At 42.3% G+C, this 14627-nt stretch overlaps 2 protein-coding genes across 2 annotated transcripts; one reads left to right on the top strand and one right to left on the bottom strand.

Annotated features, from left to right (window-relative positions):
• Positions 1–271: 271 nt before the first annotated feature.
• Positions 272–7497, bottom strand: LOC131455260 (oxysterol-binding protein-related protein 11-like). The gene is made up of 13 exons (XM_058622794.1): positions 7085–7497; positions 6622–6690; positions 6347–6522; positions 5990–6069; positions 5178–5366; positions 4461–4659; positions 3274–3419; positions 2980–3120; positions 1828–2287; positions 1547–1733; positions 1269–1451; positions 981–1134; positions 272–398 (listed from the first exon to the last, which is right to left on the bottom strand). Exons 1-13 carry the CDS (start codon positions 7198–7200, stop codon positions 342–344), a joined length of 2157 nt encoding a protein of 718 aa, XP_058478777.1. The 5' UTR covers positions 7201–7497; the 3' UTR covers positions 272–341.
• Positions 7498–8329: 832 nt separating this feature from the next.
• LOC131475305 (glycerol-3-phosphate dehydrogenase 1-like protein) lies at positions 8330–13404 on the top strand. Its single transcript, XM_058653310.1, has 8 exons — positions 8330–8678; positions 9150–9327; positions 9783–9923; positions 10110–10248; positions 10361–10473; positions 10541–10774; positions 10895–11001; positions 12467–13404. Exons 1-8 carry the CDS (start codon positions 8638–8640, stop codon positions 12561–12563), a joined length of 1050 nt encoding a protein of 349 aa, XP_058509293.1. The 5' UTR covers positions 8330–8637; the 3' UTR covers positions 12564–13404.
• The last annotated feature ends 1223 nt before the right edge of the window (positions 13405–14627 follow it).

Here is a 14627-nt window from a genome sequence, read left to right as displayed (position 1 = left end):
TATTTGTGGACATTTGCCACCAGAACAACATTGTAGTTTTCATTGACATTGGATTATCTACAAAAAAAACAAGAAAAAAAAAAAGATCAGCAGTACAAAAGCTCGTACTTTGAGGTTTTGTGAACATCATAAGAGATTTAACACTTAAAGTCATGCCGTCCCTCTCTTCCCATGTTGCATTCTTCTTGTAGGTCAGTGCAGGTCATGCTGTCATTTTCAGAACCGTCAACTACACACCCACCCTCCCACCCCCACATACACCCACCCACCCACACATACACACGCGCACACACACATTCCTGAATCTACAATGTCAGCATCCAAGATACAGACTGAAGAAACTAAGTTTTGAGAGCAGAGTTTTTCCAAAGCGGTTTGTGATAAACCCAGCCTTCACCCTGCAGAAGGAGAGAAAACCATGGTTAATGTATCGCAGATTTAGTTTTCAATTAGTGCAGCGAGTCAGCAAAAACATTCATTTGATCCAACCTAGTCAGCTAGAATTAGTTTTTCTGTTATTTGGTGCAAAACTAAGACGTCATTGACAGCACCTTTAAGCCACTAGCTTCTGTCAACTCTGCTTTCCTGAATCTGAACTTGTCTATTTTCCTCTAAAGTGGAATATAATTTACAAAATGAATGTCCTGTGTTACTGAAGAAGCGCTGAAACTAGTGATTGAGACCATTAACGCCTCAGGAAAATGTTTACCGACATTATAAATCAAGTGAGAATTAGAAGCTCAATTTTCTCCCCCCAGACTCCCCCTAGTGGCTATTCAATATATTTCCCATTTCCTGGTTGGACTGGACCTGAAGAATTACATCTATTTAAAATGAACATTGACATCAATTTTACTGAGTTTTTACAGCGTTTCCCAGCTAGACTGTGAAACCCCGCTGTCATAGCATGGTGTTCTGCTAATACTTGGCACAAAATGCCCCAAATATGCTAAGAAATATGCTGAGTTCTTCTTATTCACCTCTCTGTTGAAGTATCTGGTTCTCCACTCGGTTTCAGTCTCGACGCGGTGTCTCTCCTCGGTCCGTTGCCTCTCCTCCAGAATCCTCTTGTGCTCCGTGGCTTTTTCGATATCCTTCTGCCGCAAGGACTCGGTCACATGCTGCCACAGACGCCTGAATCACACATCAACATCGTTTGTGCCAATTTAGAACATGTTACACCTCAAAAATAGAATGCCATGAAAGCGTGTCCAAAAAAAAGACTCTTATAGTGACTAAGCCCCATCAACAAAAACACTTCTTCTGACCTGGATTCAGTTGGTCCCTGCTTCTCATTTGGACGTACGAGCTTCCGCGTTACGGGCAGATTGGTGACGTCCACCACCCTCGTCTCACCACTGGTGTAGCTAAACTCTAAAATGCCGTTCCACTCGCCCTGCACGCGGCACACCACCGCATTGGTAGCGTTGTGCTTCACCTCTGCTGTGACTCTGCATTTGGAAAGAAGAGAAACTTTGAATGAGTAAAAGCACGCCGATATGACTCTCTCACACACACACACACAGATATCAGCAGAGTGACTCACTTATGCAGTTTACCGCCATAAAATGGTTTAGTCTGGAAAGTGATGACCGCCGAGTAGCCCGACTTGGCACAGCTGATGTTGACTTTGCCACCCAGTTCCACCCAGGGAACGGTGAGGATGGAGCGGGCGTACGCACACGGCAGCGTGAAGGTGTACTCTTCATCGTGCTCCAGCAAACACAGGCAACCTGGAAAGAGACCGTTGAGTGTGTAATACAAAAGAGCAATTTGTAAAAACAGAACAGAAGAGGAGTGGGAATAGAGTTCTGTTGATTAACCCACCTTCACCTATCATGGATACCCCAATGGACATTCCCATGAACTTGCTCTTGGTCCACACGTGTGTGTTGACGCACATTCGTCTCTCCTGACATTCGGCGTAAAACCCGGACACAGGCGGGTGATGCGACACCTGCTCTGCCACAAAGCGCACTAGGTAAGGGTCTTGAGCAGCAGCCGGCTCAGAGCTCCCCTGTGAAGGCTCCTTGGACGCTTCTGGGGTTTTGGGTACCTTCCAGGAGCAGTGGAAGGTCTCACCGATGATGGGGTTGTAGGGTTTCTTGGCTATGGCACCCTTGCGGCCTTCATGGAAAGAGGTGAGGTAGTACTCGACAAACCGGACCATGCGATCCTCCGGGCTGCTGCCGTCAGTGATGGTCACAAAAAGGTCAGGGTGCGACATGAAGTCGGCGTACATTTCAAGCAGGGAGCGTTTCTCCAAGATGAAAGTGGGCAGGACCACCTGTGGCGAAAGCGCGGATGAATGATTCATCTGCTCCTCCATTTTCACTTTTATCACACAATCTAGCAAAAGTAAATCAAGCTGACATGACTTTGGTTTCCCTTCTACAAGATCTCCATCTTAGCTACGCCAGTGATTCCACCAGATAACTGGGCTAAAATCAGAAACCCAATCAGAGGAGATCCAAATACTAGAACAAACTGACACTGGAAGATAGAATGTCCATCCAGGGCTCTAGGTTTAGTAATTAACCACCAAGAATGTACTTAAGCCTATAACGTCACTGAAACTCAGATGATTAACACACTGATTCACCATGACTCCTAATCTTGAGACATCAGTGAAGTTGTCTAAATAAAATATCCAATCAAGTCTTAATCTTAGGAATAGCTCTAGAAGCAGATTAGTACAAATTTAAAAAAACAACATTGGGATGGGATTTTCCATTCATCTCACCCTGCAAGCTATAAAGCTGGATCAAAACATTAAGTAAGATAAAGATAATATTGTATTACAGGCAAAATAATTTGATCCAAATGATCTACTGAAATTGTATCATTTAAAATTACTTTAAAAAGTAGGAGAACCCCCATGGATAATACTTTTAAAACTTATTTAAACTACTAATTTTAAGTGCTAGCTCCTAGTAAACACAAAGATACGGCCCGACACTGACGTGGAACTCGACCTACCCGTGTGAGGTCCATGCCCAGCTTCAGCTGCGACAGCAGGTGTAGGATGACGCTGCGTTCCTCCTCCACAGCGACAAGGTCCTCCTCCTTGTCTGTGAAGGCATCCTCTGTCTCATCCTCCACATCTATGTCTTCCTGTTCCTTTGGAGATTGAAGACAGGGGAATGGGATATATTCAATAAACTGCAGCAGTTTTGGTTTTGGTTGGATTAGAAAAATGGAAAAACTTAAATTTAAAAAATAAGCTTCTTGACAACCAACAGATTGGCACAGACTTAATTTCCTTGGTCTTACCCCAGAGAAGGTGCAGGACTCTGGGCTGCTGAGCTCCAGACGGCTCCCCTCCAGCTGGCCCTCACCTGTTGGGAAGCTGCCCATGGAGCTGCTGCCATTCTTCAGGATGTCGGGCAGTTTGGGCTCGAGCCACTCGATGGTGGGACCTGCGGTGGACGGGGAGCACACAGTGGCAGGTTGAGTGGTGCTCATGGTACCACCGCCCCCCACCCACACCCAAGGCCCTCCAACACACACACACACCCAGGTAGTAATACACTCAGTCTACCATTTACCACACAACACACCACAACTGCCAGGCTGCTGACTGGACAGATGGGTGTTATTCAGACAGCTACCCTGAACCAAAGTAGTGTAACCCGACCTGTCCAACCAACAGAGTGCGAGGATAATTTGGCCCCACCGACAGGAAACATCCTCATCCTCTGATTGGCTTCAGCCTCTCACTATGACCTGGGCATTCTCTTTTTTTGTCTTTAGAGGCGGGCGGACCTCATTCAAATTCACCTCGTGTGTTGTTGGACAACTTCATCTGATTGGCTGCTTGAGAGGAGCCTGGCCTAATGAAATATACATCGAGTAATGAGACCTGCTGTAAAAAAAAAAAAAAAGAAACTGGGGCGTTACGCAGACGTTTCCCCCATTTTAAATCGACCTGGATAGATTGCTGAGAGGGTCAAGATATCAGCGGGTCGGCTTTGGCGCGAACAAACCAGGGCAAGTCTCTCAATGTGAAGCTGTAGATGCCTTTATAATAGAGGGCTCTGACCTGTATAAGCAGGTGAGGCACTGGTGTACATCATGAAATTAATCAAAGAGCCATTTCAATGTTCTCTCAGTGCCTTTTCTACAGTAAAATGGCAGCTGCTGCAAGCTGCGACCTCTCCTCAAAGTGCTGCTGATGGATATTTCAACCTTCTGAGATCTAATTACCTTCGAGACAGGTAGTAAGAATAGGTACAGCTCCTTATCAATAATGCAAAATAATTCCACTGTGTAGCCAACGCAAACCAGTCTTCTAGATTGGTTGCATTCGTCATAGGGACTGCCTGGGGAGCATCTTATTTAGAGAACAAAGACGCTTCCTCTGCAGCATCTAATAGCAAAGTTATTTACTCAGAAAATGACTTTGTTGTACAAAAGTTAAACAACAATCATCATATCCACACAAGCGGCCCTCCACTGACCTCCCAGGGAGCTTCTCTGCCTGGCCACCTGCTGCAGGTGTAGCATGTGCAGGCACTCGTTGAGGCAGTTCATGGTAGCCATGGAAGTGGCCTTGAGCATTAGCAGGTCCTGGTCTAGAGGGGAGAGGCCGGGGGCTGCAGGCAAGCCCTCGATACTTTGGATGAGGTCTTTGTGTTGGCCCTGGGCCTGGCTCATCATCTGGAGGGGGACCATGAGGATGGTTAAAAAAAACTAAAACATAACAAGTGTCAGGGATAATGCAGATAATGTAATTTGAGACCTTTGGAATGTTTACATGTGCAAAATGCATATTTTAAGGCAATAAAAGAATAACTAACTTTAAATCCCCCATTAGCCTTAAATCCAAGAAACTGCACAACAATAACATTTTACATTTCTTAAACTGTTTAAGGTTAGTTGATTCTTTTAAGAGAACAAGAAGTGTTCTGTTAAAGTCTGCTGATGTTAATAGAAAGACAAGACAGCACACTCTTGTGGACAATCACCCAAAGTGAATGAAGAGCATGACACAAATATCAATGAAGTCCAAAACATTTTGCCTTTACAACTTGAAGTCACGTAGAAACGTACCGATTCCAAAAGCTTTCAAAAAATAACCATTTAAGATATCACAATTTTTATAATGGCAAAGTTACACTAGCCATAATGTTTTGCTGCCAATCAAACTCTGGCAGTGTATCTCTGGTTTGCAGTACCTCTCTGGCATCCATGAGATGATCTGGCAGCAGGGACCTCTTGCTCGAGTAGAGCGACGAGCCCTTGTGGACCTGCGACCAGTTGAATAAGGAAGCTGGGTTTTGGCTGGGTCGGCGAATGGACATTGGTGAGCTGCCGCTGCCCTGAGACGCCATAGAGTAGCTCCGAGACTTGGGTGGGGGATTACTCTGAACAATGTGGGACAGCACATAAAATATAAATTAGACTGAATTAGAATATACTCATGGTTCAGCTCAATCTTGATGGTCTCAAAAGACCTGATCTGCAACTAAAGGGTTAAATCAGAGCCAAACATCACCAATACAGTTACTCTATAACCATCTTCTTATTTAAAATAAATACATATAAATAGGTTGGCTGCAAACTATTTAAAGCCACTGCTAAAAACAACTCCTTGCATAGTTCTCATGTATCTCATCAACATTAACAACAGCTGTGGGCAGTGTAGTAGTGTGTAGATCAATATCCAGATCGATGCAGGGACTAATGTGCCCACAAACAAAGTAAAATCTGATACACTTTTACATAACCCTCATGTGCAGAATTGTGTCCAATTTCTCCTTTCCTGTAAGGGAAGGAAGTCAGGAAGCTAAAAAACGTCAACTCAGATCCAAATCTGAGTCATCATTATTATTTGGATCATCAAAATTCACCGCGCTTATCATACAAAAACAAGGCAATGGAGAGCAGCCATTTAAAGTAAACTGTATACGTGTCTGAGGGTTCTTGCAAATAAATACATAAATAAATGCTTATGTGTACACCAAAACAAACAATACTACAATCTTACCTTCCCCATGGCCTCTGTGTGATGTTGTGTGCAGATCTGCAGTCTGCTCACCCAGTGCTGTCTCTCTTTGGCATCAGTGGCTGAGGGACACACACACGATGATTATAATTACTCTACAATGATCTTAGTCAGCAGCCTTTCTTCCTTTGTGCTTCTGCTTCACTGGCAGCAGATAATGGAAAACATTCAGATCAATACTCTATGAACCTGATGGATGGTGATGAGAGTATGCCTGGATTCTAAAAAGCAGTCTAGAGGCAACAGCTAGGTGGTCATGAAAGCATAAGGAGCAGCACACAACCTTATTTAAAAAGGGTAAAATAATAAGTCTTACATGTAAAGAAGTTGGGTACTCACCCCTGAGCTTGTACTGCTCCCCGCTAATGGCGTTGACAGTAAAGGTGTGCGAGTCTTCATCGCTGGGGGAGATGACAGCACCTGCGAGTGGCAGCATGCCACGGGGCTTCTGGGGCCGTGACTGCTCGTTGACAAAGTACTCCAACAAGCCTGCCTCATTGTTTAACACAAAGAACCTGAAGACAACAACCACCATGACATCATCCGACTGTCCACTGCATCAGCACCAGTTCCAGCATTATGTCTAGTATCAAATGTAGGAACCTAAAACTCACCTGTACTGCCACCCCGTCACCAAGTTGGTGTACTTCATCAAGTAACCATCAATATTCTCCATGTGGTCACTGCCAAGTGAAATAAAAAGTCTACTTTAGTGACTTACTCACCTATAGACTGTACATACAAAGATAAAAGTTAACATCAATCACAGTTATTTGACTTGTGATAAGAGTTGCTCAAAGGGCAACATTAACTGATTTCACCTGATTCGAATGCTGATTTAACCCTAAAGCAGCACATAGACCAAACAAAAACCTGTGTGTGTGTGTGTGTGTGTATATATATGTGTATATGTATATATATATATGTGTATACACACATACATATAGAATATAACATTAAAGAAATAAAAAATACACATGTATGTCATATTTTCGCAGCTTGCGAGTCACTGTGGACATGTTTACTTGGTAAACTAGCTTCAATATTTGGGCGTCAGCAGAATAAACAGAAACCCACCTGTACTGCCAGCTTTTGGCACTTGCTCTCCCCGAGCTTGGGGTCTTATTCTGAGGGAATACATCCAGTTTGCCTTCATTTTCCGTGATTCGTATTGCTGTGGTTTCCGTTTGCATAGTGACAGGCAACGAAACCCTTCTTTCAGGTCAGACGCTACTCTCTCGACTTGCCAACGCTGGGCTAGGCTAGCTAAACAGAGCTAAGTCACCACAGATATTATTCAATCGTTACACAGCGTCCTTTATAAAAGAGTGAGAAAGTGTCGATTCATCTTTCATCGGAACGTCCAACATCCCCCTAGCTATGTTAATAATAGGCGATACAACATGATATTGTCCAGTACTACAGCGACTATCTAGTTAGCTTGTGCGTGGTAGCTCGCCTGATATTTACAGCTTTGGCAGGGACACAATCACGTGACTCGCCCACAAAGCGCACACTTCCGTGTTCGATTAAAAACTAAAATGGAAATATTTGAAAAATTAGTAAGTGAAGAGCGTAATTTATGCATTTTTTTATTTACACGTTTGCTCATTTTAAATACGACAGTTTATCTGACGTTATGTATTAGTTTTAATTTAAATAACATCAATAATTTAACATAAATAATAACAAATAATATAAAATACATTTGAAATAGCAAAAACAAATATTTTGTAAGTGCTTTAATTTTAAGTAGTTTGCGTGAAATTCTATCTGTGGTAAAAATGTGAAATTGAGCCTTGTTTTGAAAAACCTCTTGACAGGTGTTATGCCGAGTTCTGTGTGCCTGCCGAGAATCGCATTGGCTCTGACGGGAACGCGCACAGTGGAAGCGGAAACCGTTGTACTTCGAGAACTTAATGCTATTTGTTGGCAAGCTACGGCTCGAAGGCGATACCTTTTGGGATGTATTACTGATGTTACGAGGTGGTACGATAACAGTAGTTTGTGGTTTCTGTTACTTAGCGACATCAGCAACGTTTTTCTTACTAACATTTCATATCACGTTGAAGCCCGCAATGGTCTACAGAGTGCATCATAGGCAGGGCTGAAATTGGGCATACAATTCTCGGCAGGTACGCAGAACTCGACACAACACTGGAAGTGTTACAGAACAACTGTCCGGCTTGCCCACTGTGGGAGGGGCGCATAGACCCCGCAATAAATAAAAATAAAAATAAAAATTGGAAGAAACGGCTGCGTCATATATGTCCATTTAAAAATTAATACATTTAATAATAAGTATTTTATATTTTACATGCATGAACTATGCGTCAAGTTTTATTTTCTTTTTATACTTTGCCAAATAGTATTACAGACCTGGGGATGGAGAAGAGTGTTACGTATGTCAGAACCGCCTGTGATGCATTGCTTTTATGCTATTTCAAGTTTTTAGTAATAAATAAAATAAATAAATAAATGAATAGATAAGGTGTGTGCCTGTGTGGCGAAGGGGAGGAGTGAAGCGAGAGGCAGTTTTCAGGGCGTATGAGGAAGTTATTGTTTGAGGGGGAAAAAGAATAAAACAGTAAATATAGTCGAGCAGCAAAGTCTTCGCACCTCGACTGAAAATGCCTGGCAAGAAAGTCTGCATCGTTGGATCTGGAAACTGGTAACTTTCCGGTGTATTTCCGGTGAAACTTTCATTAAATCTAAATCTTGCAAATGAGCACACGATATAAGTCAAGTTTCAAACGTAGCTCAATTCTTCTTCTTGCAATACCTCAGCGTAATTCGTCATAAAAAAGTAGATAATCTTACATTTTAAATGAACCTTGTGTCTTTATTAAGTGACAATAATCTTTGATGTCTTTAAGGAGAATTGAATGTACTTTGTACATTGCCGGTATCACAGGGTGTGTGTTGTTTGGAGGCTGTTGACAGACATAGATAAACATTTATTTTATTTTATTTATTCCTGCACAATCATAATCACTCAATCTTTGCTACACTGAAGTCATAGACTGGCTGTAAAATAATATGCAACTTCACTGGAACTTCTGAAAGTTTTTGTGTTTAGTGAGACGTTCACAACTTCTGCACTTCCTCCCTGACCCATGACCTTCGCCCTTCTCTCTCCAAGGGGTTCCTCCATTGCCAAAATCATCGGGCACAATGTCAAAGGGTCCAACCGCTTCGACCCGATGGTCAACATGTGGGTGTATGAGGAGATGATCAACGGCAGGAAGCTCACAGAGATCATCAACACAGACCATGAAAATGTCAAATACCTACCAGGTCACAAGCTGCCCAAGAATGTGGTGAGTGTGGAAAAGCAGCCGCCTACATAAAGTTAAAACAAAAGAATAAAGTTAACGCAGTCCAGCACAGTCTGTCTCGGAAAAATGTGTTGTTTGCACAGCAAGGCGAGTCATGTCATGCCCTGTGTTGTAGTGTTTTGTTAATTTTATCTGGCGCTGCTGCGTAATTGTGGGCACCGTAAATGTATTTGATTACACGCCCATGAACTGCAACAGCAAATATAGGAATAGAATAATAATAATAATGATAAATGACATTCATATGCATATTATTTTAAAGAAAATCCTTGTGCCCTGCCCTAAAATAGAGGAATCTGTCTATTTCTTTTTTGCTGTGAAAAAACGTGAAAGTACTACTGATTTAAAGGGAAACCGATGCTGAGAGATCATTCTTATCAGAATAGAAGTTGAATATGCCTTTTTGTGGACATGCCCTGTGCCGACGCTTCGTTCAGATCGCCGTCCCTGACGTCACGGAGGCCGTGAAAGGAGCGAAGATCCTCATCTTTGTCATCCCGCACCAGTTCATCGGCAACCTCTGTGACCAGATGAAGCCTCACGTCACAGAGGGAGCCATCGGGATTTCGCTCATCAAAGTAAGTAACTTCCTCCTTGTCAGGCGCTGTCCCCTGACCTTACTTCATGTTTTGTGTGGCCACAGCTTTACAGGATGTTGTAGTTGAGCAACGTGGACCAAATCTGTGACAACTACTGTTTCTCAATGCTGAGTCCTGAGGACAGAAGCTCCCTTGGTCTCACTCACTGGTTTTATTGTCTTCCAGGGTGTCGATGAGGGACCCAGTGGACTAAAGCTCATCTCAGACATCATCCGAGATAAACTGGAGATTGACGTTAGTGTTCTGATGGGAGCCAACATCGCCAGTGAGGTGGCAGATGAGAAGTTCTGTGAAACCACAGTTGGTTAGTCACTGTTGTTGTTGTTTTTACAGAAGCTATGTAGGCGGGGCTAATGAATGACACAGTGTTAAATCCATGTTATTCTTGCATTTTCTCCTTTTTTGACATATTATAGGTGCAAAAAATGAGGCAAATGGCTACATCTTCAAAGAGCTACTCCAGACTCCAAACTTCCGTATCACTGTCGTGACAGAGAGCGACACGGTGGAGCTGTGTGGAGCGCTGAAGGTAGCGACAGTCATGGATTAAAAATGGCATTAAAACACTTGAATCCTCTAATTCCTGCCCTTCCTAGAACATCGTGGCAGTCGGCGCTGGATTCTGCGACGGCCTCGGCTTTGGCGACAACACCAAAGCGGCGGTGATCCGGCTGGGTCTGATGGAAATGGTCGCCTTTGCCAAAATGTTCTGCAAGGACAAAGTGAGCTCCTCCACGTTCCTGGAGAGCTGCGGCGTCGCCGACCTCATCACCACCTGCTACGGAGGGCGCAACCGCAAAGTCGCGGAGGCTTTTGCCAGAACGTCTAAGGTGAGAGGAAGATTCGGATAAGCTACAGTCAGACATGGACATGAAATTAAACCATATGAATGACGTCATAAGCAAATTAAGTCAATAATAAAAGTCATTTCTGCACGTTCACTTCCTCAGTCCATTGTTGAACTGGAGGCAGAGATGCTCAACGGCCAGAAGCTGCAGGGTCCACAGACGTCAGCCGAGGTCTTCAAGATCCTGCAAAAGAGGGACATGGTCAACGAGTGAGTCCACTTCATTTATTTATTTATTTTTTGAGATAAAAATAATCAAACACACTGAATTTACACTGATTTAGCATTTTTTTTTACACAACAGTGCAGTAATAATGTCACAAATTACATTTATTACTCAGGGTTCCATCGAGTCCTTGAAATCCTTGAAAGTTGACATTAAATAGACATGGGTCATTGAAAGTGCTTGGATTTTGTGCAGCTGTGGGGGACCCTGATGACTGAGGTCATGATTAAAGAGGATGATTACTGACCTACGTGATCCTTCTTTATCACAAAGCTGAGACACATAAATGTCTTTGTACGTAATACAGTGGATATCGGCCGTTGGTTTAGTCTTACACATGAAACACTTTGACTGTTTCAGTTTCATTACAGTGCACAGCTGCGGTTCTCTCAGGTGCTTCCAGGCGAGTGATGTCTGAGCCGAGCTCAGCTCGTAACTGAGGATGAAAAAGACCCACTGATATCCGCTTACACTCTCGCTGAGGCTAAGAGAAGTGGACAGTAATGCAACATTATAGACACCAGCTGCTATAAAACACACAAAAAAAACAGTTTGGGCTGAAAAGCAGTGGAAGTTATTTGCTCTGACTGCTGTGCAGGGCTTTGTGGGAACAAGAGACTCCCAGAATTGCTTTGCTCACACTCAACCTGAGCTGAGGTCTAATCTGAGAACATCAGACTATGGAACTTTGGAGTCTTATGGCGTGTTTCCACCACCTCGGCACGGCACGGTTATTTTGCGTTTCCACTAGCATAGTACCTGGTACTTTTTTTTAGTACACAGGAAGAGACGTCCGACACAAGAATCAAGCCGAACAAAAAACGTGGGTTAATCTCCAACAATTACCAGGGAAATGTCTTAAATGTCAATATTTAACAGAGGAGTCTGGTGTATTTCAGTCCACTCCGGTCATGGAGGAAGTACTGGTACAAAGTCACAGCAGTTTCATCAGGGTGTCCCGTGGGGTCTTAAAAAGTATTGCAAGTTGATAAATCAATTTTGGGGAAATGAGGGCCCTTTAAAAAGTATTAAAAATGTGGTATTAAATTTTGTCCATAGAGTTTGACTGCAAAAAGTATGCATGCATGTATTTGTTTTCCTCCTGGCCACAAAATAATATCCGAAATCGTCAGACATGGGGAAAATGTAAGTTTGCGGACTCCTGGTTGCAAATCCCTGAATTTCAGCAAATGACTGACGACTGTTGCTGAGAACAAGCGGGAGGCTTTATGTATATATTGTTTGTGCTCTACAGATTTAATTGCAAACTAAAAACTGTTTTTAACTGATGATAAGACCCACGTTGAGTAGGTACTATTTTGCCGTGCCGTGCAGTGCCGAGTCGAGTCGAGGCGAGCTGGGACCATAGGTGGAAAAGGGGCCTAATATTCCACCAATATGAAAGAGTTAATTCAAACACAGACTGACCGTGTGCGTTCTCTCCCGCAGGTTTCCTTTGTTTTCAGCCGTCTACCAGATCTGCTTCGAGGGCAAAGAGGTGAAAGAATTCATCACCTGTCTGCAGAATCATCCAGAGCACATGTAAAACGAGACCCATGAAAATGACTCCCTCAAGTAACACTTTACCGTCACCAGAGCGTGACACAACAAAAAAAAAATCGTAGAAACACACAACACCACAAAGTAAATTCACTGAATACCACAATATACTTACAACTGTTTTTCTATCAGTGGCATTTCAGAGTGCAATCTGTATTTTCGTAGCTTTAAAAGCCATTTCTGTTATTGTTGTTTTTTTTGCACTTTTGTTTAGCTTCTTGTGGAGGAAAATAATAAGAGATAAGCTATGACAACTATTTTATACATGAACAGGTGTAAAGTTCTCTCATTTGTGTTATTACAAAAATCGCCATAAAATGGCGCCGTGTTTCAGGAGCAAGCACTTTTTTTTTGTCCAATTTGTATTTCATTAAATTTAAAACTAAGGATTTGGGTTTGTTTTAAATCTTTATGTGTAGTTGTTTTATTTCTCAACAATCAAAATGAGTCCAGGAGGGTGCTGTTTTGTCACAAGGGGGCGCACCATTCACATGAAAGTGTTTTTGAGGCGTACACATGTTTCACTACCATGTTTAGATATTTACTTTACTCTGTGTCAGCATTAGAAACACGTACATATACATATATATATGTATATATATATATATATATATACATATATATATATGTGTTGTGTTTGTGTGAAATTGACTCCTCTTTTCCTATTTTTGGCAGATTAGACAGAAAACATTTGTGTTTTCTGAGTTTCTGACTCTTGAATGGTGTCTACATTGTAATCAAGAAAGTACAAGTTGCATTTTTACAAAAAAAGAAATCTTCTAACACATTTGAATATGCATTGAAATAAATACAATACTGTCCAAAGATTTGCTTTTTCAGCAGTGGTTTAATGACGTTTGTAACAATTTCTCAGGAAATATGTATGCAGTAGTAACATAACACAATTTTGCCCCTTATACTTAAATAATAACAGGATCCTGGCTCTTTTAACCTAAATTGAAAGGAGATAGACATTTGTTAAATTGTGGAAAGACAGAGGAACAACACGTCTGACCAGGCTTCGTAACATCTGTGAATTATTTAAAGTGACACGTTATTTCAACCTTTTTTTTTTTAGGTGTCAATGTTTGGAGAGGTCTCGTGATTCCCCCTTCATCATTAAGGGTTAATTAATTATTAGTTAAGGTCAGTGACTGCGTCTAATTTGTCAATAAATCACACAGTGAAATAGTAATAGACCTGTTGGAAAAGATGGAGACACTGAAGGTATGATAAATGACATCAGAATTACAGATTAAACACAGAAAGACAACATTTTGAGTCCCTTATTGACACTGTCCAACATCATAACATCATAATTCTGCAGCATTGAGAGACGTTCCCTTTTGAGACAATCATTTAGTCGTAGTCATGAAGTGTATTGTCCGTGTCAGATGTAATGCAAACATATTTCCCTCATAAAGGTCCACGCCTGGCAGGGTCACCCATCCTGGAAAGGTCAAGGGTTAGAGGTCCAGACAAATGTGGACCTCCTCATCCCCTGAGGTAAAACAAAGGGTTAGCGTAGGGCAAACTACCCTAGTTAACTACCCTAACGACGATGATAAGAATAAGAGACAAAGCTGTCACGTGACCCCTGTTCTCGCTGTATTTGTGTACTCGTCCACTTTTTTTAAATACAATTTTTTTTTTGCTTCTATTTAGGAGGAGAGCTCCGCCACTGGCGCCACAAAAGGAAAAGGACCGATTGAACAAAGTGGTCTGTGCGGATGTTGAAGCAGCACATAAAATCCTTGTTGATTTTCATGCCAGCCCAACCGGGACACACCAAAACAAGACGACAGTCAACAAAAAAACTGGTATTTTACGGCACATGTGTTCATTTAAAACATTGTGCTGACAGGTCAAAGGTCAGGTCAAATCAAACTGAAAATGCCTGGAAAGAAAGTCTGCATCATAGGATCTGGAAACTGGAAAGTTGTCCTGTGTATTTTCCGTGCATCTTTCATCGAAAAATAGTTTTCTTTTGCATTTGTAACCGATCATTTAACGCCTAAGTACCTAAGAACTTAGTTTACACCTTAACCTG

The sequence above is a fragment of the Solea solea genome, chromosome 2, assembly GCF_958295425.1.
Source record: "Solea solea chromosome 2, fSolSol10.1, whole genome shotgun sequence".
In the NCBI taxonomy this organism is placed as follows: Eukaryota; Metazoa; Chordata; class Actinopteri; order Pleuronectiformes; family Soleidae; genus Solea; species Solea solea.
Note: the sequence above shows the minus strand (reverse complement) of the source record. Positions and strands in the feature narration are given on the sequence as shown.

Coding starts and splice junctions, on each gene's coding strand:
- LOC131455260 (XM_058622794.1), bottom strand. CDS start 7,200: ATGCAAACGGAAACCACAGCAATACGAATCACGGAAAATGAAGGCAAA. Junction 4,660..5,177: donor ATCTCATGGATGCCAGAGAG/GTACTGCAAACC, acceptor GTCCCCCTCCAG/ATGATGAGCCAGGCCCAGGG. Junction 3,420..4,460: donor GCAGAGAAGCTCCCTGGGAG/GTCAGTGGAGGG, acceptor CGTCCACCGCAG/GTCCCACCATCGAGTGGCTC.
- LOC131475305 (XM_058653310.1), top strand. CDS start 8,638: ATGCCTGGCAAGAAAGTCTGCATCGTTGGATCTGGAAACTG. Junction 9,328..9,782: donor ACAAGCTGCCCAAGAATGTG/GTGAGTGTGGAA, acceptor CGCTTCGTTCAG/ATCGCCGTCCCTGACGTCAC. Junction 10,249..10,360: donor GTTCTGTGAAACCACAGTTG/GTTAGTCACTGT, acceptor GACATATTATAG/GTGCAAAAAATGAGGCAAAT.